We start from the raw sequence: 27,531 nt of genomic DNA on the forward strand, positions 1-27,531 counted from the left end.
AGTTGTACTGCCACAGTTTAGAACCTGCTGGATGACTAAATGGCCTTGACAAGTGGTCTTGTCGGCATGTGTTTGCTTGGAAGCTCCTCTGCAGATTGCACGGCAGTTGATTGTGCGATTTCACTTCATTCTTCAAACGGACCTTGAACCACTCTTTGTCAAAGTCATTTGAACTTATAGACTATTTCAGAAATAATTATGTAAAAAGTACATCTATGCGTTCAGAAGAAGCGGGGATATTGGCAATCAAAGGCCCCCGCATATTACCATTTGCTGTGCTCTTGTTCCTTCTTCAATGCCTTCGACTGCAAAAACCGGTGGAGTGGGGCATGCCTACGACGCTCCGCCTACAGAAGGTCACCATGGTGCGCAGCTCAAACTTGAGCGGGGATGTTCATGCAGACCCCACTACTTCCAATTTCGGTGCCTATGATGCGCCAAACGCAGCTGTCCTCAGCGAGCCGCAGTGCACTCAACCAGCTGACTTGTTACAGCACCCTGTGGTGACCGCGGTATCTACGCTACGTAGCTAACAGATTGCAGCTACATGCAACTGTAATGCATATGCGCAGTGTTTCTTTTTGTGCACCACAGTGCTTGAGTGTGCGCTCGTGCTCATACAGGGTCCATTATCAGGGTGTCTACCAACTGAGAAAACCAGGAAAACCGGGAATTCTCAGGGATTTTCAATAGTCTAGAAAAACTCAGGGAAAACTCAGCGAATTTGTGCTTCTATCAAGGAAAATTAGCTGTAATTTCATTGAAAGGGAAAGAAAGTCGCGGTAAAGCTGGCTTGAGTAGGAGGAGTTGCCAGTGTTTAGTCAACGACCGACTTTCCGGACTCCAGATAATTCGGACGGCTTCGTGGCACCACCACATACCCCATAGAGCCTATGTATAATGTCTGAAATTTCAGAAGCAAGAACCCTTCGCCATCCGATTTTCCGGACTTTCAGCCGTCATGGCAGGTCCGAAACGGCATTAATAAAACCACCACCACCGCCATTGTTTTGATTACCTCGTCGCTCCTCGAACGCTCTCGCACGCAAATCCGCTGGCAGCCGTAGCCACCACCGCAGCAACACTAGGCCTAGTTGCTTCTGCGTTCGCTATTAAGCTTCTTGGCGTTCTGTGCCATGTTTTCACTGAAAGAATTCGTCGCTATCAGTAATGGCACCGACTCCGCCTTTGTGGTCCTCGATATTGACTTCGAAGCTCGGAAAGCATGACGAGTTGCATAATGCCGGTTGCTGAAAGTGAACTTCGCCTCACTACATCAGTATTACGTGGTGAAGCATGCGCAAATTATTGCGGTGAAGCTCAACAAGCGTGGGAAGAGGCAATTGTCGCCGGACACGCGTGCACCCGCTGCCTTTTGTCACAGGATGAGCACTGATGTGCCTAATAAGTGTACTGGCGGGCCCTCAGAGCTTTGTCTGATGTTCTGCGGCAGTAAAAGACATGCAGTGGCGTACCAACTATTTCTAGAGTGAGTGCGTGTTTGTGTGTGTGTGTGGGGGGGGGGGAAACCGGACGGTCTGACCTTTCATTATCTTTATATGTGTGTGCATATATATATATTTATATATATATATATTGCCAATTACTATTACAATGAGTGAAATATCCTGGAAATGCTTCTCTCATAAGTATATTTAACCAACAGGGACCTATTTATCCATCACACATAGTGAACCATGGGGGCCTGAAAAATGAGCTGAATTTGCATTTATCTCTTGGAACTATACAAAATCTCAAGATGATACAGGGGCAAAAGGCAATGAGTGCACCCACAGTGGCCTCGGATTGCGCCCAGTAGCAGCAGTACAGCATACATAAAAAGGCACATTTAGTACAAATAACTTAAATAATTCAACAAAGAATTGTACTTGCTGTTTAAGTCTACAAGATAAATGTATCGCTAGTTTAGGTAAAAGTGCTATCGAGGTTATAGGCGACGACGTTCAATCAACATAAATTACTTGCAGTATTCACACATTAAAAAAGTGGACTCTCCATCTCGGCCGTGCGACAGTGGACGTCCAGCGAACCTGTTAAAAACCACGACTACAACTGCTGAAGGGGGTATGCAATGCTTTAGTGCTTTATAATGCCCCCCCTACCCTTCCCACTCACTCAATTTCTACTAGATTTGATATCTATTGAGTTCACAGTTATTCCAGAGCAATGGGATAGATTCTTTGTTCGCAAAACACATTCATAAAGCTCCGAATAGCTTACATGCGTAATATACTAAAAATATCACAATTAGTTCTCTATCTTCGAAGTTTGCCTTCATATTAGTGATAATGAGCCCTTTATTTTCACCAAATATAAACAAAATGTATTGTTTAGTTCGTGGAGGACATCGCTGAAACAAGGATGAAAGGTGTTATGACACATGAAAATAAGGAAAGAAAAACGACGGCTTATTATTGCTTACGCTTTTAACCGGACCAGGAACGTAAAAATTTTGTCACACATTGCAGTTACAATGGCCCGGCCCCCCTCCACTTTCCACAAAATATGAGCCTGTTGTAAACTACAGCTATGTCAGGACACCGAGAAGCATAGTTGATAGCGGCCATATCACACAGTCTAATGCATGAATAAGAAAATTTTTACAAAAGCTGTATTTGATCCAACCACTTCGCACAGGAAGTTTCCATTGGGCACCACCAATTTTTACTCAATTTTGTCTTGGCGGCTTTTATGGTGCTGCCAGAGCAGCGGGCTCAATCCTTCCGCTCTCGCTATAGAAGTGCTCAAACACACTGGAGTGCTTGCATACGTAATTTATTACGAAAGCCATCTATTTTGAACTTCACCTCCACATCACCCATTAATTTGTCCTTACAGTCACCAAACCTAACGAAGCTGCCTTCTTTAGTTCGGTGAGGATACCAGCCGAAACTAATATATCATGCATGACAAAGTATGTACAAAAAAATGAGAGTTCAATGATTATTCGTAACGCTTCTCAATAACCTGTTAATATTAAATCTATGCAACACATTCCACTTGAAATGCTGCCTATTCCTTCAAAGTATAAAGTATCTTAATCTCTCTTGAGACAATAGCAGTAGCGTGATAATTTCGAACACTTGTTCACAATTTTTTGATGCCGTATTTGATGAACATGCATTTACCATCGCACATAAACTTGGCGTATTGCTCCTCCTATGTTAGCACAATTTTATCTCAGTTGTTATTGTAATTATGCAAGCGCAGCAGTCTAAGTCTTACACAGCTCGTAAAACAGACTAATAAGGCTATGGACCACTTGCATACCTATTCTATTTGAAAATGTGCATTTAACACACCCATTTGGAGCATTGCCTGCACCTTATCCGTACTATGCCCCTAATTTCCCCTAGAAATAAACAAGATGCCTTGTTTAGCTCACCAAGAACACCGGAGAAACAAACTGTGAATCTCGTAATATCCCCTTCGGTCACGGCATAAGATTTGCGAACGTAACTTATTTTTGCCATTACAGTGTAGTGGTTACAAAGAATAGCTAGTGAACATCAGGCTTTGAGTAAATTGCACATTCTGCTTTCTTAAGGTACACCCATCCCATTTCTCAGTGAAATGTATCCCTTCAAATGACAGCTTTCACGAAGGCATTGTCCTCTTTGACAACCCTTCAAAGAGGGTAATGCCTTCGTGAAAGCAAAGTGGGGGTTTCGGTAGTAATCGCAAAAGATTATTTCTTTCCTTATTGTAATGCTTGGGCCCAATAATTAACCTTTGCAAGTAATTTGAGCGGATGGTTCAATATATTTATTGAAGAAACGTAGCACGACTCACGTGACAATTAATGAATATTAGTTACTATATATTTATGATGGGTCACTATAAAATTCAGAGGCATTCTCCCGCCTTAACTTGCCTTCTGTATGGAGTCTCCAGCAAATAGCTAATCTTCGAAAATATTTGCTTCTGTATGCATCTCGTTTTTATTTGTATTTCAGAATGTCTCACTATGAGTTTTACGCATTTTTTCCAATATATCTTATTTTTTTTGCTGTGCATTTTACTAACTCCTCCTTTCTGTTTTCTTTTTGAATAAAATAAACGCTACCCCTTATACTATTCAAGCTGGATTAAGGCGTTTTTAAAAAATTTTTTAGCATGCTTACTAGAGAGCGACACCATCGGGCAACATGGTGTTAGCCTGTCTCTTGACATGAAACAAAGTTCTGTGTCACCTAGGGAATTTGGCAAAGGCTTTCAGGGAAAACCTGGAAAACTCGGGGAATTCGGAAATGTCAACTTGGTAGACACCCTGATTATGAAAGTAACGCGCATTTTCTGGGAAAAACAGATTTATTGACCAGACCTGTACAAATGGTTAAAATTCTTAAATATACTCTCCCTCTGCATCAATACACTTGTGGAGTCATGTCTGCCACACTTGAAAGGCACCGTGAAAGATCTTGACAGGAATGTCTTGGGAACGCTGTAACATGCTTTTGGACGTTTTCCACTGACTGCCAATTTCCTTTCAGCGCTTTCATCAGTCGGGGAAACAAAAGAAAGTCGCACTGAGCCAAGTCGGGACTGTAAGGGGGATGGGAGACCACCGGGGTGTTATTCCGGGCCAGGAAGTTGGTAATGATGGGCGTGCGGGGTCATTGTCATGGTGGAGCTTGACCGCGTCTTTGATGTCAGCCCTCACGCGCGCGACCCGGCGTTTCAATCTTTTGAGCACCTCCAGGTAAAAGGCTGAGTTTATAGTTTCTTTATGAACTCAAAATGGACGATTCCTTGTGCGTCAAAGAAGACAGTGAGCATCGTTTTGATGTGACATTTGCTCATCTGTGCTTTCTTGGGGCGGGGGGTGATATTGTGTGCCACTTGCTGCTCTGCCTTTACAATTCTGGGTCGTACTCAAACATCCAGGATTCGTCTCCGCTTACGACAGAGTTAAGAAAGTCCGGCTCATTTTGAATCAAATCCATCAATTCTTGACAGCGCAAAACTCGAAGTTCTTTCTGATCTTCTGTTATCACTTTCAGCACAAGCTTCGTGCAGATCTTGTGCATTTGCACATCTTTGGTCACTATCCCATGTACTGCAAATGTGGACATGTGTAGGGTGTCAGCAATTTGTTGGATGCTGAATCGATGGTCGGAATGCAAAACTTCGCACACACGATTCGTGTTTTCGTCAGTTCTGGTCGTTGTTAAGTGTCCAGAACGAGGTTTGTCGGCAACCTCCTCCCGGTCCTCCTTAAACAACTTGTGCCACCTCCCTGACTGTGACCTTGAAATGCCTCTTGAAGCATCTGGAGTGTTTTAGTTGCATTCTTTCCAAGCTTCACACAAAACTTGATAGCGTATCGCTGTTCAAGCAAACGCTCCATTGTGCCATGTTATCCGCTCACACTGCTCGGAGTAAACTGGTGACCAGCTGCTTTGGCAGAGCACAACCCTCGCCACATTTCCTGACCGGTTTTACCGCACTGCTATGGGTAGTCGCATCATAATAAAATCATGCGCATTACTATCATAATGGACCCTGTATGCTCCAATCTGGCTGTGTTACGCGGTGCAGATTGACTTTGTCCTGCAACAGGTTGACTGATGAATAGTAGCCATATCCAACTTGTGCATATTGAAATGTTATCAATAAGTCTGCCAAGGTGTCTAACCAGGGGCAGCCAGGAGTCAGATTCTGGAAGTGTGCGTGTGGTCTGACCTTAAGTTTTGCGTGGTTTGAGGCTAGTTGAGTGTTCAAAACTAGTAAAAATTAGCAAGACCCGGCAGCTACAACACCGATAAGCAGGGTGGATAGATGGATAGAAAAACTTTATTGAGGTTCATTAGGTCGCCCTAGTTTCCTAGCCCGAAGCAGGCCACTCCCATGTTGGGACCAAAAGGCCAAGCGTTTCGGCTGCTTCGCGGGTCCGTTGGGCTGCCCATAGCTGTTTGTCGAATGTGAGACTGTGTAGAGCTGTGTCCCTCCGCACCTCAGTGTTGTCCTTGTTGCTGCGTAGTGTGGAGCAATGCCAGAGCATATGACTAAGATCTATGGTGTCGTTATATTTAACGCATGTTGCAGGCGAAGTGAACTCCGAATAGAGCTTGTTTATTAAAAGCGAGTTCAGGTAGGTTCTTGTTTGCAAGAGCCTTAGCGTAATGGCCCGATCTCTATTTAGTTTACTGTGCGGAGAGCGGAAGACCCTGCGTCCTAGGTAGAAGTGCTTGGTTAGCTCGTTGTACGTGAGGAGATGGTCCCTGCAATCTGGAAGCTCGGCATCTTGTGGCTGCACGGTTGGCAAGTCCTCGTGCAGCATTGTGGGCAAATTTGTTGAGGTTGACAGGAGCACCGGTAATTTCTCCCATATGAGCAGGAAACCAGATGATCGTGTGAGGTTTGACGATCTTTCCATCGAGAATTGCCTGGGCTTGTCTAGAGATGACTCCTTTGGCAAATGCTCAGATGGCTGCACAAGAATCGCTCAAGATCCTGGATCTCTTTGGGTTTAAAAGTGCCAATGTGACGGCTATCTGTTCTGTAAATTCTGGTTGTGTGGGTTACGTAGAAGCCGAGTTGACTATTTCACCTTTGCCGTTTAGAAGGACCACTGTGAAGGCTCGTCTATCTGACATGAAAGCCGTGTCGATGAATAAGCATTCTTCAGCCTGATTTTTAGCTTTCTCTAATTGGGCTCTGGCTCTGGCTTGCCTTCTGCCCTCATTATGAATGAGGTGAACATTGCTTGCAACAGGCATGACTATGATATTCTTCCGCAGATATTTGGGAATTTCTCTATGGTTATTATGTATTGCTGTAAATGGTGTACCAATCCGTTTGAGAATGTGTCTTCCTGATCGCATTATGGAGAGTCGAATGAACTGAGCTCTTTCTTGTGCCTTGGTTATTTCCACCAGTGTATGTATTGTGCAGCTTTAGTTGCATGAGTCTTTCAGTTTCCATGTACATAGGTAGCCCAGGAGCTACCTTGATTACTTTCCTTAACAATGCATTGAGTTTGTCTCTTTTGGATTTCTGCCACTCGTGCATGGCTGCTATGTAGGCGAAGTGACATAGCACAAAGGTGTGAATTAGTCTGGCGATGTCTTCTCCAAGTCCATATCGGTGGTTAGTTACTCATTTGATGAGCCTGATTGCATTGTCCACTTTCTTAGCGATGCATAGAATTGTTTGATTATTGGACCCATTGGATGCTATCATTAAGCCCAGGTCCACCCTTGGGATGACGCTTTCACTCCTGGTATGGAGCGTCATGTCGTTCTCCCCAGGAGGAAGCCATCCTCTGGGTTTGCGGCCTTGTCTCTTAGGTCGGTATAGTAGGAGCTCCGATTTCTTGGGTGAGCATCATAGTCCCATTAGGGTGAGGTACTCTTTGATGATGTTTATGGCGTCTTGTAATCTTTGTTCTAGTTCTCCATCGCTGCCTCCAGTACACCATATCGTGATGTCGTCCGCATAAGTGGTGTATTGTATGCCTTCGAGTCCTCTGGCGAGACCTATCATGGAGATATTGAAAAGGGTGGGCGATATGAACGCTCGTTGGGGTGTGCCTTGTTTACCTAACTTCATCGCATGTGATATTAGGTCCTCAGCCTTGAATGTGGCCATCCTGCCACTGAGAAAGGCTTCGACATATTGATGAAAGTGACTATCCAGAGTGAGGTTTGGAATGGATTTGAGTATAAGCGATTGGAGGATATTATCAAAGGCTTTCTCCATGTCTAGTCCCAGTATTGCTCTCGTGTCCCTAGCCTTGTGACTGATTATTTGATTGTTGAGTAGGAGCATGGCATCTTGTGTAGATAGACCAGGTCTGAAGCCAATGATTCTGTGAGGGTAAACATCGTGCTCTTCCAGGTACCGAAATAATAGATTCAGTATTGCATGTTCAGCAACCTTTCCCACGCACGGTAGGAGTGCGATCGGTCGTAGATTCTCTCGAGGCCACGGGGCTTGCCTGGTTTTGGGGTTAAAATGGTGTGGGCACTCTTCCATTCAACAGGAACGTCACCACTCCTTCACATGTCATTAATTAGTTGTGTCAAGTTCTCTATGGAGTCATCATCCAAATTGCGGAGCATCTTGTTTGTTATCCTGTCGGAACCAGGGGCATATCTTCCATTGAGGTTGTGTAAAGCCGCCCTGACCTCTCCTACTGTGAACTCAGCATCCAAAGTAGAGTTGCTTGATCCCGTCTATTCCAGTCGAGGAGGGGGTGGCTGCTGTGTATCCTCGACGGATAGGTACCTATTCACTAGCTGTGCAGTAACTGCTGACTTGGATGAGTCATTCTGTGCCACCTGCAGGATTTTACTTCACATGTTGTGTTGACTTGATTTTGTGTTCGTTTCGTCTACTGACTTGATTTTGCGTTCGTTTCGTCTAGTAGGTGGTTCAGTAGATTTCAGGTTCCTTTTTTTCTCATTCGGCCATTTATAGAGTTGCAAACCTCATCCCTAGTGTTGCTTAGAGAGGGTTTTGCGGTGCTCTTCTATCGCTCAGTTGGTTTCAGCAATTTTCTTTCTCAGCCTACGGTTTAGTGTCTGAGCCTTCCATAGGTTGAGTAGGGATTGTTTAGCTACTATGAGGTGCGCCAATCGGCTGTCCATCTTGTTGATCGGGAGATTTGTTAGCACCTCTTTGGTTGCGGTGCCGATGTCCCTCTTCAGTTGTATGGTCCATTGTTCCAAGCTTAGGTTGACTTCTTCAATCACCTTTTTCTTTCTGATTTTACGGAGTTTGTCCCAGTCTACGACGTGAAATTTCTCGTCTACCTAATCCGTAAGTTTATTGTTAATTCATTATGGTCACTGCCCAAGTTTTGGTGCAAGGTAGCCCAGGTGGGTTCCGAAGCGTTGCGAACAAAAGTGAACTCTGGAGTCGTGTCTCAACAGGTTGATGTGCTGCATCTAGTTGGGAATGCTGGGTCCGAGATGAATGTTAACTCTAGATCTATTGCTTCGTGCCATGGACTCTTCCATTTGCTCATATTGTAGAGGTAACCCCATGCGGGGTAGCGGGTGCTAAAGTTTCCGGCAGCCATTAGCGGTGAGTCTCGAGCTAGTTTGATTGTTTTGGTAAGTGGGGACTTGACTGTTTTCTTTAGATCCTTAGGGCTGCTGTAGACATTAGGAATAAAGATGCTGTCCTGATTGCCAATTGAAGAGTTTGGAATGATTTCTGTCATGATGCATTCCATCTTTTTACCAGATTGTGGCTGGTGTGCGTAGCCCTGTTACTAACTAGGGTTGCAATTCCCCTCCCCCTGTCATTGATCTTCATCACTGAGTGATACCCGGGCAAAGTGACATTAGGGGTGAGCGTTTCTCGGAACAGGACAACGTGCAGTTTCTCAGGGTTGGATAGAATAAATTGCTGCAGGGGCACCTTTTTATGTTGGTAGCCCCTGCAGTTCCACTGGTACATTTTGAATTGACTCGTTTCTGTAGCCATCTTGCTTTGACTTGGGTGTATTGTTTTGTGTAGTGAAACTGTCAAACTTTGTGCATTGTACGAGAGGTTTAGGGGCCTTGGGATCTAGAGCTGGGACCACCGTATTGTTAAGATATGCTTTGATCTTGAATATCTGATTAGTGCGCTCTTCCATGGCTGCAATACCTGACTGGAATTGCATCAGCCATTCAGGTATCTACTTGACATTGTCGCTGAGCATCGTGAACATTTCTGTGATTTCAGATTTCGCCCTGGTAGATGCTTGTTCACATGTTGTTATGGCCCGCTTCTTCGGCATGGGTGTCTCCTTATCCCTCTCCTTTTTTGGTAACGTCCATGGGTCGAGGGAATTCCGATTTCTTGCTAGCACTGCTAGTAGAGGGTGGTTGATTTCTCGTGGCCATCTGAGAGCTTCTTCTAATTTCTGTAATTTCCGTAATGAGCTTATCTATCATGGTTCTTAGCTTATCATTTTCTTCTTCTAGTTGCGCTATCCTATCATTTTCTACTTTGTTATGCTCATGCTCTGGCGTTCGCTCGTGCATTACCTGTGTTCCCTGAGCTCCTCCTCGGACTCGATTGGCCCAGGTTGATTGCTGTTGATGATTTTGTTCCCTGGGGTCTGAAGGTCCTCCAGATGAATTGAAGCACGTCTACGCCTCGTTGGAGAAGGGGCGTCCTCTAGCTTTGGATTGGCTCCGGGATCTTGAGCGGCCTCTGATTCTGGAATGACTCCTGGAATGGGGGCGACACTTGGATCGAGGGTGTCTATCCGCCGCTGTTTTCAAGTTGATGGGTGGGCTGCCAATTTGTTGTACTCTTGTTTCCTCGTTGGCTCATTCCCTTCTTAGCGTTCTGAGCATGTATGGTATCTGGAAACGTTGCTTGCAGGCTTCATCAGCCATCAGGTTTGGTGCTCTGTATGGGCCACATTTCGGTGAGCATTGGTGTGACTCCTCTCGGTTGGTTGTACCACATCTTCTGCATGTTGATTCTTTGTGAGTTGGACACACATCCGCTCGATGGCCCAGCTTGCCACATGCGTAGCAAACGTCGACTTGCTTGCGGAAAAAAAAAGATCCACCAGGGTCGGGACGTACCTTACGAAGTTTGCTACTTTACATTTGGTACTTTAGTTTGGTGCGCTGTTGCTTTGCATATGGTGCCGAGTTGCTCAAAATTTTGCAAAAGTGATCATATCTTGAAAAGCAATTGACTGAAAGTACTGCTCCACGGCACTGCTGCCACTGCTGATCGATCAGGGTGTCTACCAACTGGGAAAACCGAGAATTCTCAGTGATTTTGAGTAGTCTGGAAAAACTCATGGAAAACTCGGGGAATTTGTGCCTCTATCAGGGAAATTAGGCTGTAATTTTATTGAAAGGGTCGAAAGTCGTGGTAATGCTGGCTCGAGTAACAGGCAAGAATCGTAATGAATCGTCTTTGACGCCCTGTCGTCGGCTGGAGAGTTGCCAGTGTACAGTCAATGACCGACTTTCCGTATTCCCGATAATTTGGATGGCTTCGTGGCGCCACCACGTACCCCATAGAGTCAATGTATCAGAACGTCTGAAATTTCAAACGCAAGAACTCTACGCCGTCCGATTTTCCGGACGTTTTGCCATGACCGCAGGTCCGAAACGGCATTAATCAAAGCCACCACCGCTGCCATTTTGATTACCTCGCCGCCTTGAACCGGTAGTCTCGCTTGCAGATCCACTGGCAGCCATGGGCGTCTTGCGCTGGAGTTTGAGGTATAGTAGCGGCGCCTGGTGGCAGCGTGCAAAGCGTTATCTGGGTAGTATCAGCTTGGGTAGTATTGAACCCGGGCTGTGGCGAAGCATGTTTCTAACCCGACTTTTGCGTCGATTCGCACTTTTTTCTGCGCTGTTGCAAGTGCGAAAAGGCTCATCACTTCTCACAGACCACGCCGACCACAGTGCGAGCTAGCCGCAGCCTATAGTTTAATGAAAACAGACTCTCCATGAGACGTAATGCTGGAAGCAGAAGGAATCTCTGACGCCGATCCAGAGAGAACTTGCTCAGCCTGGAAAAAGCGTCACCGTCGTTACTGCTGCGTCATGGACTGCCATGAACAAGAGGGCCTGAATCCCAGCATCAGATTCTTATCGTTTGCGCGTATGGTCATGCAAAAGGTGGCGTGTTCGAACGATCATGTTCGTCCATTCCGAGGTAGGCCTCGCTAGACGGTCTCGCAGAAGCGTGGATCGGCGCATGCGCAGAATGTCTGCGCCGCTTGTCGACTCCGAGCCAAACAGAAAGAGCCTACTCCCTGTCGCGCCCGACCAGTCCCACTCACTCTCTTGTGCCATCACTCTCTCGCACCACACTTGTGCCATCTCTCGCAATGCGCTTCAACCAGACCGACTGCTGTCGCCACCAAGCCATGCGGAGAAGCCGGATTACAGAAGACGGGAGCTATGCGAGAAAACAGCATATCAGGGGACGCGTGAGTTGCGCATCCCCATAAACTTTACATCTATCCTGTCTTCTCTTTACTTCATTTTACTTTCAATCTTCCAGACAGCAAGGGCTAACCTGGTGTAACTCATCCATCCTTAGGTCTACTATATTAGGTTATTAGGTTATTAGGTGCGAGTGTTACTCAAACCTTGCATGCCCCTTTATTGAGCTCGATGGTGGATGGCTATTAACGTTGCCGAATAACAAGAAATAAGTAATGGGTACTCCCTTTCCTCCCTACCTGATCTCTCTCTCTAGAGATGGCACACCAATGTTACGTTTCCATTCCTCAACCAAAGCAAAGAAAGCTTTCCATGCTTCCATGTGGTGCACAGTGAACAAAAAGACAAATCAGTTCAAATAGTTTCCCTTTCCTTATGCCCAAATACCTTGCAGAAAAGCTTGGGCCCAGGCTACAAAGCAACAAAAATGTCAAGTGTAGATCTGCTTCTCAAAATCTGCAGCAAAAATCAACATGACAGATTGACGACTCCTGAGAATGTGTCACAATGGTCGACAGCGATCGCTCGGCCCTCCCACGTGGGGCGGGAGGCGGATGCGGCAGATGCTGCTCTGCCATCTTCGAAGAACCAGCAACCTAGTGGCTCGGGGGGTCCTAGGGCCCTCTCCTCGTGAGGGGAGGCCTAAAGCACATCTCTTTGCGCCCAGCGCACTCATCCAGTGCCTCCTGGGTGGCAATGGATATAACTCCAAGCATCTCGGGCTTCTTCGAAGTGGGCTTCTTCAATTTTCCACTTCTGGCTACCCGCGGGCTGCCAGAGCCAGCCAGAGCGTCTTTGCTTTTCTCGGGTTGCTCCGCCCATCGCACCACGCACTTCCGCCGGGCGTTCGTTTTCCTCGGACTGGACAGTTCTGGCTACATGTGGGCTGCCAGAACCTGCCAGGACGATTTTGGTCTGGCTGCTCTCTGGAAGTTCTCTGGCTAGCAGACGACTAAAAGAGGCGATGGACACTCGCCACCATCTTTGCGGGGACTTCACGGATTGCTTGGATGAAATGCACGGAATGCTTGGATTGAAAGTTTAGCAACGGCTTCGAAGTACTCCCCAAGATCTTCGAAGCCGTTGCTTTAAATCCAGGCATTCCAAAGTAGTAAAAAACGAAATTGCCATGTCGTGCCGTAAGTCTTCCTTCACCAGATACTGCATGCACAAAATGAGCACCAGTTTTAATGCGCAGGTCCGGCGCCTATTAGAAGCAGGTTATCCTAGTGTAGCTGTGGCCACTGTGGCTGAGCGCCTAAAGAAGTCGGTTTCGAGAGGGATGGACGTGATTACAGAAAGTAGTAATAGCAAAAAAAGAGTAGTGGCTATTCCGTATATTCATTCAGTGTCGCAAAGGCTTAAAAAAGTTGCAAGTAGATATGATGTTAATGTTGCTTTCACTGCTCCCAATAAGCTAGGTAAGATATGCGCTGCCGTATACAGGACAAAAAGGAGCGGGTAAAAGGCAAAAAATGAACAGATATTTGTCCAGTGAAGCACTATAAGAACAACAGTTTTACTGACTGTCGTATGGGTGTGGTTTATAATATTCCCCTTAGCCATTTCTACGTAGGGCAAACGGGGCGGTGTATCAATCAGAGGCTAATGGAACATAAAAGGTCGTTAACCGGTGGATCGCCTTCTAATCTTTCGCTACATTTCCGAGATTGTAACTGCACGCCTGAGTTAGACGAATGCGCGATATTGTACAGGCTTAAGAATGAAGATATGCGTCTTATGGTAGAGTCATGGCATATCTATAATGGTGGAAGTGCGTGCATGAGTCAGCCTTCGATTACTTTACATAAGAAGAGATTAAGTGCCTTAACAGTTATCTCTCACGTAGACCGGCACGTGTACCCGACTGACACGTGGTGTTACCATTCCTGAGCATGCGCAGATGAGTTTTGTGTCTTCTTTCTTTTTTTGCCTCAGTGCTCTCTTCTGTCGATAGCCGGCATTCGTGTTGTCCACTTCTCGACTCTTGTGTCCTGTCTGCACGCCTCACTTCTTTTTTGCATAATGAATCCTTACCAACTAGCTCAGCTTTCTGTTGTTCTTAGTGAACGCATTGCAGCTAGCCGTGTTCGCTCCGTCTCTCCGTCGTATGCTTGGGTGGCAGCTCAAAACCGATATGTGTCCGAACTGCAGGCCGTTGATGTAAGAATGCACTAGTTGAGTAGTAGGCACACGTATATTATACACACATATAATGGCTCATTTCTCTCATGATCGCGACCAATGTTGTTTTTCGTGTGAAACTTTTCGCTGGTAACAAGTGGCATGCATTTTCATATGCCAGCCGTGTCCCCAGCTCCTTTGGGTCAAAATGAGAAGCACCATCAGCCATGACAAACTTTCTGAAATCGAAGCCCAAGCAGGTCGGTACGAAATTTTATGCGCATGAGACGTACCCGATATCCTGCTTTTTCATGTCTTGTGAAGTGGTGACACAACGCCAACTCATCAATGTCGCCGGTGGGGGCATGATTGCTGCGAGCAAGGATTCTGGAGCTATCGCTTTCGAGGATACAATCAGTTATGCAAAATTTCGCGTCTTGTCATCTGCCATGTCAGAGGCCATCTGTTGCACCGCGCAAGGCGAGGTTGGCCCAGTGCACGTCCTGCGCCGAGTCGCGCGAAATTGCGCGAAAGTGATCGTATCCCTGAATGCAACTATATATTTTCAAGCTGGCAACGTATAAATGGGCAAACTACACCGAGCGCGCGCCGGACTCGCCAAGCACTGCCATGCTGGTAGCATGTTTACATTCGGCCAGCTGTCCCGGCGTTCGATTTTGCAAACTTCAGGCAGGTTCAGGTTGCCTTGGGATACCAGCCCACGTGACTTCTTACCAGGACCGGAACTAGCTGGCTGCCAGCGTGCTGCCAGAACTCCGAAAATCGAACAGGCCCAGTGTCAGTGCTCTGCTGACAAACGAGACTGCCTGTCTGTCTTGAAGGAGAGCTGTTCCGAGTCTAAGTTCACTTGAACCCCATTGGATCTCCAACTGCTTTCGTGAGTTGCGGTAGGCCAGAACTGAAACTCTTGCTGCAACATTTTTTGCCTTCTTGCGGCTTTCTCCAATGGCATGGTGTATCCTTCACAGTGAGTTTCCTCACTTTGTGTGTCCTTGATTTTATTTGCAGTTCCATCGTTTAAAAAAATATACTTTATACATACTGTATGTTGTAAATTGCACTTTCTTTTGTTGGCTTAATATATTTCGCTTTCTTTGGCTCAAAACTTTGTGACCTTTTGTGGTCACAAGCATTTGTTGCAGTAGCACTGAAGCTTGCGCTAGTTGGTGCATGCTTAATCTAGATACTGTGATGCAAAAAAGATGACATGAAGACGCATGGTGCTTGTGGTGTACATTTCACGTGCTTTCGTGTCCACATCTTTTGCACCACAGCTTCTAGATTAGCCACAAGCATTTATCTATGTTGTGGTTGTTTCCGGTTGTGTACTATTTCCCATGTTTTGAATGCCATGTAGAAAGATCAGTTGTGTGAACAAATTCATGTTGACTGATTTATGCACTGAAAAACACACTATTTCTGGACATGGGGGGATTTGCGAAAGCATTAGAATTAGAATGTTGAAACAGTTTTTAACTATTTACACTGTTTGTTAATGACTGTTCCTGCAGCTGGGGGTGACTGCCTTGAAGAAGTTCTGCACGCTGCAGCACTGCAACTGCTGGAAATATTTGAAGGTGACCATGGCCAGAGCCATGTTACCGAGCATCAACGTCAGCAGCTCAAAAGGGCCTTTGGCAGCTTCTCTGCTGAACTGGCAAACAAGGCCTGCCTCTTGGTGCACAAAATCTTCTCTTGGCTGCCGCCAGAAACGAGGCAGCTGCTGCTTGAACAGAAATACAGCCTGGAAGACTCATTCCCCGAGGCTGCTGAGTTTGCCCGTCGCATCAAAGTAGGCAGCTTTCAGCCATTTGTGGACGATGAGGTTGATGCGTGCTCTGAGGACGAACTGTTTGTCAAAGACCAGGCCTGCCTGGACATAAGTTATAAGGACCCCGTTGTGACGGAGAGCAAGCCAAAGAGCCGCTATGATGGCCACTGGCTGAGGGCTCAAGTGCAGGCAGCACTGTTGAAAGGCAATAATTTGGGTCTCTCTGTGGAGGAATTGGTCAACATAGTAGCCCCAATGCTCGACTCGCACCGTACCGACAAGGAACTCGAAGGAGAGGTAAGTCATTTGTCAGACTGTTGCATTCGTATATTTCTTGTCCACTTTTGGCAAGTTTCTCATTTTTTCTTCACTGTTTTTGTACCAGGTCATGTGCCTACTTTGAGAAAACAGTTGGGCTATTAGTGCTCATTACAGACTTCAGACATAATTAACTAGTGCGAAGAAGACAAGAAGCACACAGGACAGAACATACAGCACAACTAGCATTCTGTCCTGTGTGCTTCTTACTGTCGTTCATTGTCTTTTTCGTGCTAGTTAATGATGTCTGAAGCTGTGTGCATAGATTTGCCTAGGCACTATTTGGTGGGCTGCTGCCTCGAATTCCACTTAATGTTCTATCGTGGTGTTGAGCCCATTTCAAGCTGGAAGCATCTTTTCTTACCTGTACAATGCTGTAGCAAGATAAAGCAGTTTCTTCTGTAGTATTGGTGTGCACATTTCCAGTACAATCGACTACCATTAATTCAACCTTGACAGTACCAGACGCTGATTCATTTGGCAATATTTGCCCAATTCTGACACGCTCCCTCATCGAACACTGGCCCATTTTCTGTGTGTTTAAAGCAGAAAAGTAATTTCGAAATTACATAAAAGCTCCTAAACAAAGTGGAAACCTTTTGCACACCTGATTTTTTAGCAAGAAAAATATAGCAGGCCTAATATCTGATTGGACTGCGCAGACAATTTTCAGACCAGTTGGGTGAATATCATAATCATTCACTGTGTGCTGCCGTTCTCTCTTGAGAATCTTCTTAGAGCAAGCTGAAAATAGCTGTTTTCGACTGGACATGACGTATTTTCAATGCACTCCTGGGGTGCTATACTGGACCTTGGTGAATTTTGCCATCTTTTGAGCTCTGATTGGCTCAAAATGCTGTCACTACAATATCGGACAATATGATGGAATTTGCCGATGTCAAGAATAGCACCCCTTCTCCCCTAAGCTCTGCCGAGACAGACGTTGCCACTAAAGGATTTGCTACTGAGGTCACCATAGAGGTCAGGCATGTGTGTGCTGACCAGTCAAGTTCGAATTGCCCAGCTAAGGCCGATTTTAGGACTAAAATAACTAAAGTTTGGGCTCATGGAAATGTATGGCACAGGCCGGGACCTTCGGTCAGGATTGAATTAACCAAAAGCTCGAATTAACCATAGTTGAATAAACAGATGTCTACTGTGTTAGTTGCCAATAAAATTTAAGAAATTTGGTGCCATCTCAATTTGTAGATCGCACCTTGGACAGCTACATTTTGACAGTATAAAGCAAACATGTTCTAAATGTACCCAAGTATGCAGCCACAAGCAAGTAGTACAAACTGTAGGCTAATGGCTGGCAATGCCACTGTCACTCTATATGGAGCTGAATGGTAAGTAGGAGGAACGGCAAATGGGCTGAAAGAACTGATGGTTCATGTTCAGATAGTGCTGTAGAATATCAGCTCTCCATGGTCAACATAGTAGCCCCCATGCTGGACTTGCACCATAGGAACTGAAAGGAGAGCTCGCACCTTGGCCTGGCCCAGCATCATACTTTGGCCATGCCACCAATTTACATAGCATGAGATCTGTTCGAAAATCATGCAGTGCATTATTTAAAATGCCATTTCATGAATTTACACGTACATCAGTGTTATCACCTTAAATGTAATCACTGTTGAATACACTGGTTTAACCTCTCGTTCCATTGCAGGAAGCACCCTTAACAGTAATCTCTTATTAAGGGCTTCAGCAGAGAGGTCACTTCTTTTTTTAAATTTTTATGACACCTCCGAAATGCTGGTTCCACAGCAGCAGTTTGCATTTGAGGGGGGGGGGGGAGAGGGGGGCAACACATGGGGAGAGTGTTCAAGCAAAGTTATGGGATTGTGTGCACCATGCACTATCAATGCAGAGTGTGCAAGGGCATTGTCTTGGCCCCAAATCCAGTGCCCTCTTTCGAGAAATGTGGTCATCTGGGACAAGCCTAATATTTCAAACACTTCAAAGCATTGGTGTAAGAAGGTGCATAATAATTTATCACTTTCATTTGAGGTTTTCTAATCAACAAAAGATGGTTTTCATTGAAACATTTGCTCAGTAGTGAGCTGTCCTGTTACCAACTTTACACAAACCTCTTTTTATTTCCAAATTTTGCCTTCACAATTGTATGAATAAATGACCTTCCTAAACCAAATGCCTTTAATATAAACCAAGTGCTTCTGATAAGTCTTTCGGTCGTCAGTGAATGTGAGAGAATGCACATGATCAATGATCAATGCTTGCACCTTCACGCGAAGAAGAAGAACATCCTGATTTTGCATCGTTGTGGGGTATTCTCGGCCGTCGCGAACATGCCGAACCAACTTGAAGACAGTTCTTTTCATTCAGCATGCCCTTTCCATTGGCCTATCGTGACATCTGATAAATTTCTGCCCCATTCGTACTTAGTTTTACAAGAAATGGGACACTGATCCTTTAACCTATCTTTTGAAATGGCCAAACATGGGCTGCACAAATCTGCATGAATTCAGGCTTCTCATACAGCAGCCTAACTCCTACTGGAGGTCAACGGGGTACTCTCAAGAGGGGCAAGTGTGAGAGCAGTACTCCCACACCCTATCCCATTTCTTTCCTGACACTATGTGCACTTTTGGGACAGACCTTGTATATGTTAGCTGATGTTTGAGTGAACAAATATTGAGGTAAGATGAGGATATCTCTTTTGTGTGTGAAGCTTATTGTGGGAGTAGGCACTTGTGTCAGAAGTAAGAGTGGTGCTTGCTTCATGCATGTTTGAAAGCTTTGTATACATCTGCACAGTCACTTGCAGCCAAGGAAGTCTGTGAGGTGATGCATGCCTTTATGATTGAAATGCGTCAGGGTACACTGAATTCAAGGACGTGCTTCACAACGTTGCTGCTGACCAGCAAGCACACGGCCAACCCAATGCATATCCTCCCTACACGTGAAAAATTCTTTCTGGCAATACATGTGTGCTCATGTCTTGCCTGATCCCTCCCCCATCACTTTACTGTAGTGGCAGCAGCTGTGCTTAGGAAGTTGCAGGTGGCCCTTACACCGGCTGTCAGCTGTATTTGGAACTGGCTGCACTTTCCGCTGGACTCAACATTGTCCCCCTTCCAGTGATGAAAGTAGATGTTGGCCACCTAGTATGGACTTGTCCAGCGTTACAAGTGGCACATTTTTGTCTCCTCCAGCCAGCTGTCCTCCTCTAACATGGCACGTCTAGCCATGATTGTTGGGTACACGACAACAGATACTACAAAACAGTCCTTGATTTCATATACAAAACGCCTATGACACATATCAAACATTGCTCCTTATGCAAAGCCATCACCAAAAGATTGGGCATGTGACAGTGGTCAATTTCTATTTACAATTTGTTCCTGTTGGTGGCTGTTTTCATTTTTCAGATGTATGAAATTTTCGGTGCCGAGTTTCTAGGTGTGATTCATAATATCCTCGACCATCGTAAAGAGCTTGTGAAGGCCATGAATGCTGATGCATTAAACATGGCAGAACCTTTCCCTGATGTTGTGCCTGTCTTCAAGAACCAGCCTGCAAAGCCCACATACGGTTGCCAAGTCACCATTCAGGTAAAAAACGCAAAAGTGCACTGCTTACATTTTTATCATTGCATTATCTAATGCATCATTCTATTACTCTTTGAGCTGAGACAACATATTTTTTTGCTTGCGAGTGTCACAAACCATGCTTTCTTTTGTAGGTCCGAAAGAACACTGGTGTTTAACCCTTTCTGGTGCTAACTGATTCTGTTGATTTAAAAATTACTTCAACCGGATTTCCTACATGTTCAGAGTCATAAAAAGCATACAGCTGCAAAATAGATTAAGAATTTTCAATACTTTAGTCTGTTTTGTCATGCTTAGAGACTGTAGACTCCACGTGAAAACTCATACAGGAACATCAGATATGAGAACATCAATGATTTCATGTCTAGCAGGCTTGAAAAGCACCTAACCAGTCACTTGAAAATTGTGCCTGGTGCAACGAATTGTGAAAAACAATGATGGAAGTAAACCCACTGCATACGACATGCTCACATTGGGTAAAAATACCCAACCGTCTACATTCCCACTCATTTTACTAAAGCTTTTTGCACATGTTATTCATACTTGCATCACAATTCCAATCAGAAGTGTTTTCAGATCTATGCGACACATTTTAAATGCCATTGCTTTCATCAGTGCCTTTGCTGTTGATGCATAACCTTGGCGTACTCAATTGTGTACACAGTGCCTGAAAGGGTTAAAGTGTTTATTGCTCTGTAAGTAATGTCAACAGCAGATCTTGATTAAGAGTACACTTCTGAAATTTTCTTTCCCTGACTGTTTTGCAACATAGTTTTGTTGTCCATTTCAGTCGGAACAAGAGAAGAGTCTCATGAAAAAAATTCAGAAAGAGGAAAAAAGGATTGGACGTGATCGTACGAAGAACAACACCAAGGAGCAAGATGATGACATGCAGTTGAATGTTGAATTTCTTCGTAGGCAAAAGCAAGTACAGTTATACCTCAATGTTATGAACTTTAATGTAACGAAATTCTCGATATAACAAAGTATTTACCTTTTCACATACTCTTGTCCATAGAACACAATGTATTTAGAACCTCAATATAACAAAGTGTGTTTGTATATTAAATTTCGTTTCTGCCGCAAAGGAATGCCGAGACAATAAATAGAAACTTCCACGTACTGTACGCCGATGGTAAAATTATTGAGTTACAAGGAGCTGCTTGCAAACACACCTCTCAAATTGCACGCAGCGCGACAAGAGCTACTGTCACAGTGGAGCTGCATTCTGTTCCGTACACAGTTCAAGTGCGATAAGATCCTATCGTGGCCTATGCATTTTGTGCTTTAGGTGGGAGTGAAAGTTTGCTTTCAGCTGTGTCTTTTTTCACAATTTCATTAACTCGTCTCGTTCACAGCACGAAGTCCTGTGAACAGCAGGGCTGGCCTCTTCGATCTCATTAAAGCCTTTCTCTCTCGTATACCTTGCCTTCTGCCTTTCTGCTGTGTTTTCTATCCTTGCTTCTAGTGTTGCTTCCACAATGTGGTTAACTAACTTGCACAAAAGAAAGTTCTATCAGCTGAACAGCAACCGATTCATTTTAAGTTCTGAAAACGACTAGTAAATGTTATGTGTACATGTAAGCCAGTGCAAAAGCCACGTGAAGCTGCTGTTTCTACTTTTGTCCTTTGCAAACAAGCTAAAAAGCAGATGATGCATAGCATTGTAAAAGGCACAGGGTTCTCTCTTGTGATCTGGCATGTGCTGTAGCATGCCAATCACGAGAGCTCTACCAAACCAGTCATCAAGATACAATAGTCTTATCTATACCGAAAATGGTGTTTTAGAAGCACAATTTTTTGAGTGGGACTATTTCTTTTGTCGTGGAGGCAATCGGCTGTTGCACTTCGGTCATCTGGGTGGGGCCTCTCCTGTCTTCTAAAGTTGTACGTGACTATAGGTGTTGCTTTGGTAGGTAATACTCTACTAGTACAAAAAAAAAATGTTTCTCTATAGAACAACAGCTATGCACCACTAGCATCTGTACCAAGAATTGCTTTCACAATCATTCACCCTTGTAATTTACATGTGGCGGTATTCTAAATGCAAAGGAATATTAGCCATGTCTAACATCTTCGCAGCAACAATAACAGCACACCCGTCACAGCACAGTTGTTGCAAGATGGTACACGCAGCCAAGTCCGTGCTGATATTGTTCGTTGTTGCACAGTCATACGGGCTGGGGCCATTTTGGTAGTTCCCACCATGTACCAGTTTTCTTCCACACATGTAATCCAACAATTCAGCTGCTATGATGGCATAGCAGAGTTGAAGACATTGCTCACAGCAGTATGGCACCATCTGGACCAAAGTGACCTTGTCTTTCATTCATGTGTGTGGAGCGTCATGGAAAAGCACACATAATAGCAAGGTAGCCATTGTTGCATCATTTCTGTCAATAAGACAAAAATATAGTGAATTCAAGCACTGGAATGCTCTAGGCAATTGGACAAAGCCACATGTGACAAAGAGAGTCCCGCCTGTTGGCACCCCCCGGTGATGGAAAAAATAAAATGAAATGTGGAGACAGGGAGTCGGAGGAGGTAGTGAGGGCATCATGAGGCATCCTCCTGTTGTGTGGTAGCACTAGTATATTATGTCTGCCATGGAAGCACCGGAGCAACTGGAGCCATGTGTTATTGTGCACCACATGAACACGCTAAGTCATGTTCAAATAAATGTACAACCTGATATGCAGGTATGGAGTCCCTGGTCACAATTCATGGTACCCACCTTGGTGATGCCATTTTGTGGTGGAACTCCTTAGCATACGCACTAGCCTGAACATCAAACATGATCACGTTTAGACCATTCATTTCGTGCGAATCCCGTTTTACCAGAAGTTCTTTTCTGGACATTATCAAAGTCCACTGTTTATTGTGAAGTTTGGTAGTGGCGGCATTTTTAGCCAATCAGAGAGGCCGTTGCACCCTTCTGGGCCTTTCTGATTGGTTCAAGATGCCGTCGTTAAAAATGTGATAATATGGCAAAATTCAGCCATGTCCAGACTAGTACCACAGATGTTTTTGGCCATATTCTTGTGTTACTTATGAAGCCAGAAAGTTTTGATTCAACAAAATTATTTGTTTGGCTTTAAAAGCATTGAGATTTGCTGAAAGCCTTGACCAACAATTTTACATTAGTTAACGATGCTGCTTGGTGTGTGCTAACACTGCATAAACAGTGGCTGTGGCACCAGTGCTGTAAGTTGTGCATCAACAAAGGAAGGCTTTGGACAGTAATTATATGCACATAGCTGATGATAACCACTGTGACATGTAAGAAAATTGATTGCATAAAGAAAGGCAAATTCTATGAGATCGTACACAAGCACGTTGCATGGGAATGTTAGACACCTTTTCCCCTTTCAGAGCACAGGGTAAATAAGACTGGTTTTAATTACGTCTTTTTTTATTTTTAACGCGCTGGCAGTGGGATTAGGGCCTGGCCTGAACTGTGAGCCTTTTCTTTCACTGACTATTTTGCAGGCATGCTGAACTGAATGCCGAACTTATGACTGCCAAGGCTACACCATTGCTGGCTAGGAGACCACAAGCACATATAGAGAGATATCCCAATGTTTACGACTCCTTTGCCGAGGCCAAAAAGTCAGCTGCCTTCATAGCAGGAGCCAAGGTTAGATTTTCTTTTTACCTTTCATGGTGAAGACCTTCAACTAGTGATTGTATCTTAGTGTTTTGCAGTAAAAGCTCATTAATTCATACCTTGTGGGACAAACAACAAATCGTCAGATTATAGAACTTTAAAAAAAAAGACTAAAAAGTGTTTAATGCTATACCAAATTTATTTGGTGAAAAAAAAGCAATGCTTGTTTGCTTTCTTGATTAAAGGGACACTCAAGCGAAACAAGAAATCAGTTTAGACTATTAAAGCATTGTTTGAGAACACTGCAGGCAGTCATTTCAAAATAATAGTTTGATTATTAGATGAGAAAATAAAGGTCGAAGTATCAGTATTTGAATTTCGCGCTGAAACCCCAACGCTGGTACGTCAGTGTGACGTCAGGGATTCCAAAGTATGTTTTCGCATTTGGGCTGCGTTGGCTGAGTAAAGATTCCCGAAACTTGCCATTAATATTTGGTTATTTCAATAAGGGCAAAATGCGAAAACACCTGTGTACTTAGATTTAGGTGCACGGTAAAGAACCCCAGGTGGTCGAAATTTCCGGAGTCCTCCACTACAGCGTGGCTCATAATCAGAAAGTGGTTTTGGCACGTAAAACACCATAATTAAATAATTAATTGGTTCCCTTAGAACACAATGTAGTCACTCTGTACCGCTATATAATTAAGTAGGCCCTAGAAGATGCCATCAAAATCTATGATGGCACAGCGACCAGGTGTGGGAACTTCAAGGAGGCGTCGCCACCCATCTTTCGTTCTTGCGCTTTTTCTGGCTTACCAAGCGTGTTATTGTAGTAAGAGAGGTGTTTTTGGTGTCCTAGAGAGGGAACTTACTGATGCAGAAGAAATAATTTTCCTCTTTAGTGTCCCTTTAACCTCGCATCGCGGGAGTAGTATTTATATTATATGCTTTCACTCTTCTTTCTGATGCATGCATTGCCGGGAATACTGTACAGTCGACTTCTGTTAACTTGATATTGATGGGTGAAAAAAAAAAAATGATATTATCCAGTGTGCCGAATGAAAGGAACACGCATAATGCAGTCAACTTCTGCTTTTTTGGACTCCCTAGGGGCCGCAAGAACGTCCGAAAAATCTATCAGTCCGAAAAAATGAAGGCATGCGCTTTATTGTCCCCAAGGGCTAAAATCACCAGGCATGACTGAATTAATAATGTGGAAGCTTGGGCGAGTTGGTGATTCAATATCGACATGTTTGTGCAGCGCAAAAGACGAGGACTGAAGGAAGAACACAACACAGGCGCTGACTTCAACTGATCTTTATTTGCGAAATTGCCAGAACTATATACATGAGCAAAAGTAATTGAAAAACAACTTTTTCATTAAGTCGCATGGGAACCCCTATTTCATCACAGCCAGATACTTGATTTCGTTTTTTGTGAGGCCCATAGACGGCATGCTGATGCAAAGGTCGCTCAGCCACTGTATCCTGTCAGCCTCTATGATATCATGTGTAAGCTGTTCTCGGTGTTTTGAAATTATGACGCAGTTTTCAAATTCAGGGTCACAATGGCAGTCTTTACAGCGCAAGGTCATTTAGGCATTGTAGGAATGAGTATTTGACCCTTGCTGTACTTCCCATGCTTCGAAGCCATCTGCAAGGATGACGTAGGTGGAGTTGGCACCATATCTGGCAGTGGCAAATTTGTTCAAGTAAAACACAGCACCGAGCAGCAGCATGCCTGGCAGCGAACGCCGAAGCAACTAGGCTTAGCGTCATCGTGGCAGCTATGGCTGCCAGTGGATCAGACTGTGACAGGGCGAGAGTGCTGGTTTGACGCTGCGGGATAATCAAAATGGTGGTGGTGGCGGCAGGTTTGATTAATGCAGTTTCGAAACTGCAGTCATGGTAAAAAGTCCTGGAAAATCGGACGGCAAAAGGTTTCAGCATCCCAAATTTTGACGTCCTTATGCATAATCTCTATGGGGTTTGTGGCAGTGCTGCGAAGGCATCAGAATTATTGGGCCTGTTTGAAAATTGTTCATTGACTCGAAATGTGTGAGCACACCCCGGCTTCCTTTAGTAGTACAGTGAAGCTTTGACATAACGAAACTCGATTTAACGGAATTTGCAATGCAACAAGCAATTTTCATTTCCCGATTTTAGTTCTCTTGAAAAACATGTATTTTTTCTCTCTATATAATGAAGTAATTTTATGACACTGTTTCGACTTAACAAAGTTTCTGGTCATTTCAAACATGTACTTGGAGTTTTTATGGCTGGTAAATCAATCAGAAAACTAAAAATGTCAGCCAAGGCAAAAGTTATTTGCTTTGTTTGCAAGCATCCTACCACATGAAAAGCTTGAGTGGAAAAAATGCCATCAAAGTGCATGCGCTGGGATGCTGTATGCACGAAACACTGGTACATGCAACTCGGCCGTGTCAGCGGGCACCCCTTTGTGAGGCTGCGCAGGGCCCCTTCCTTCTCTTGACCCCAAGTCCAACGCTCCTCTTTCCTCAAGAGCTTTCGTCAAAGGCGGTTGCACTGCCATGCAGTCTGAAATGAATTGGCGATAAAAATTAACCAATCCCAAAAAGCTGCTCAGTTTGCCGATATCTTTCGGTGATGGGTACTCCAGCGTAGCCTCGATCTTAATGTCACTCGGCAGAATTCAGCCGTTTTCCGGCATATATCCCAACAAGATTATTCTGGTCGCAGCCATAGACCGTTTCATCGGGCGAGGAGGATAGAGCGCGCGGAGAGCCTTTCCTCCTCTCTGGCTTGGGCGATCCGGTGCGGCGCTGCTTGAAAGTATTGCTGTCGCGTGCTGTGGAACGATTTCGAGATGTTTTAGGTGTTACTTTGTGAAATTTACGCCATGTCCGTTTATATAAGGTCGTCAGGGAAGCCTTTCGGTGCATCGGTAACTACTGTAGGCAGAAATATGCCTTGGGGGCGCAAAAATGTGATGCGCACAATCAGCCGCGGTGTACGCGCATTATCAGTCGCGGTGCCTGTAGGTGTTTAGTATTTTGCTTATATCGATTTTAATTCAACAAAGAAAACTGGCGTCTCTGTATTACCAGCATTAAATGGTAAATTAGCTCACTGTCTGATCGATTGGCGTAGGGAGTAAAACAAAACATAAGAGTGCACGCTCGTGCACGGCCAACCTAAGGCAACCACGAAACATCTGAGCGGCAGGGGCTATCAAATATTTGTGATACACTGGCCTCGTTCTCAGGCATTTCAAGTCTAGTGTGCTTGAAATTCCCATATGTCTACGCTAGCCTTGCTGCATGAGGCCCATGGTGCTGCTCAACACAGCAATCACTGCGGTTGGGGAGGCAGCACGATACATATATAAGCTGTGTGCTTCGGCATTGCCTTTTTGGCCTGTATACAGTGTGGTGTCTGATGTGGGGGATTCTCACACCGTACTCTTGGGACAAAGGAACGACAACACAGTAGTGCAAACAATCACAAGGGCATTTATTGCACCTTTCATACAACAATGCCTGCTAGCCGAGTTGCTATCCACAAAACATGCCGATGGGCACGCGACAAATCTAGAAGTCCGACTCACCGCGTCCTCGCGAGCTAATATGTTCGCTCCATGCTGGATCCCAATGCCTGGTCGTTCGCGTGTATAAGTCACGCGAATCGTGGCGCGTTCGAAGGCGGCCACGCGAGGCGGTCTCGCAGAAGCATGGGTGGCGCGCACGCGGGAGACGTCCCCGCCGTGCGTCGACCCGCCGGGAAAGAGCCGCGCTGCACGTGCGGCACGGCCGTCCCGCTGGCTGTCTCGAACCCAAGAGAGCAAGCGCCTTCCTTTCGGCGCCCAAGTAACCTCGCGGCGTTAGCAGCGCAACACTCGCGCCATCTCTCGGACTGCGCCTGTACCATTCCGACCGCCGCATGTGCGGCGAAGCCGCACTACAGGAGACGCGCTATGCGGGAAAAACATCAGGGGAGGCGCGAGGGTCGCGCATCCCCACAACAGCCATAATATATGAGAGGGTTCGCATAAAAACAATGCGATGGCTATTTTTGAGCACAAAATTTCTGTAATACGTGTGAGTGCGTCGTAGAGAACTGAACGAATACAACCGAAAAAAAAAAATTCGGTTATCATCGTCTTTCTCTAAAAAGCAAGAGAAAACGGGCT

The 27,531-nt window shown here is 45.0% G+C and overlaps 1 protein-coding gene across 2 annotated transcripts in view; it reads left to right on the top strand.

Moving 5' to 3' along the window:
* The window catches only part of LOC139060239 (activating signal cointegrator 1 complex subunit 3-like), a 462,385-nt gene that overhangs the window by 17,767 nt on the left and 417,087 nt on the right, over positions 1–27,531 (top strand). For both annotated transcript variants that reach the window (XM_070539311.1, XM_070539312.1), the window contains exons 4-7: positions 15,602–16,158; positions 19,575–19,757; positions 20,545–20,678; positions 23,244–23,391. In XM_070539311.1, the coding sequence (XP_070395412.1) occupies positions 15,602–16,158; positions 19,575–19,757; positions 20,545–20,678; positions 23,244–23,391 (1,022 nt within the window). The remainder of the gene's footprint in view (positions 1–15,601; positions 16,159–19,574; positions 19,758–20,544; positions 20,679–23,243; positions 23,392–27,531) is intronic.

Source organism: Dermacentor albipictus, chromosome 5, assembly GCF_038994185.2.
Source record: "Dermacentor albipictus isolate Rhodes 1998 colony chromosome 5, USDA_Dalb.pri_finalv2, whole genome shotgun sequence".
Taxonomy (NCBI): domain Eukaryota; kingdom Metazoa; phylum Arthropoda; class Arachnida; order Ixodida; family Ixodidae; genus Dermacentor; species Dermacentor albipictus.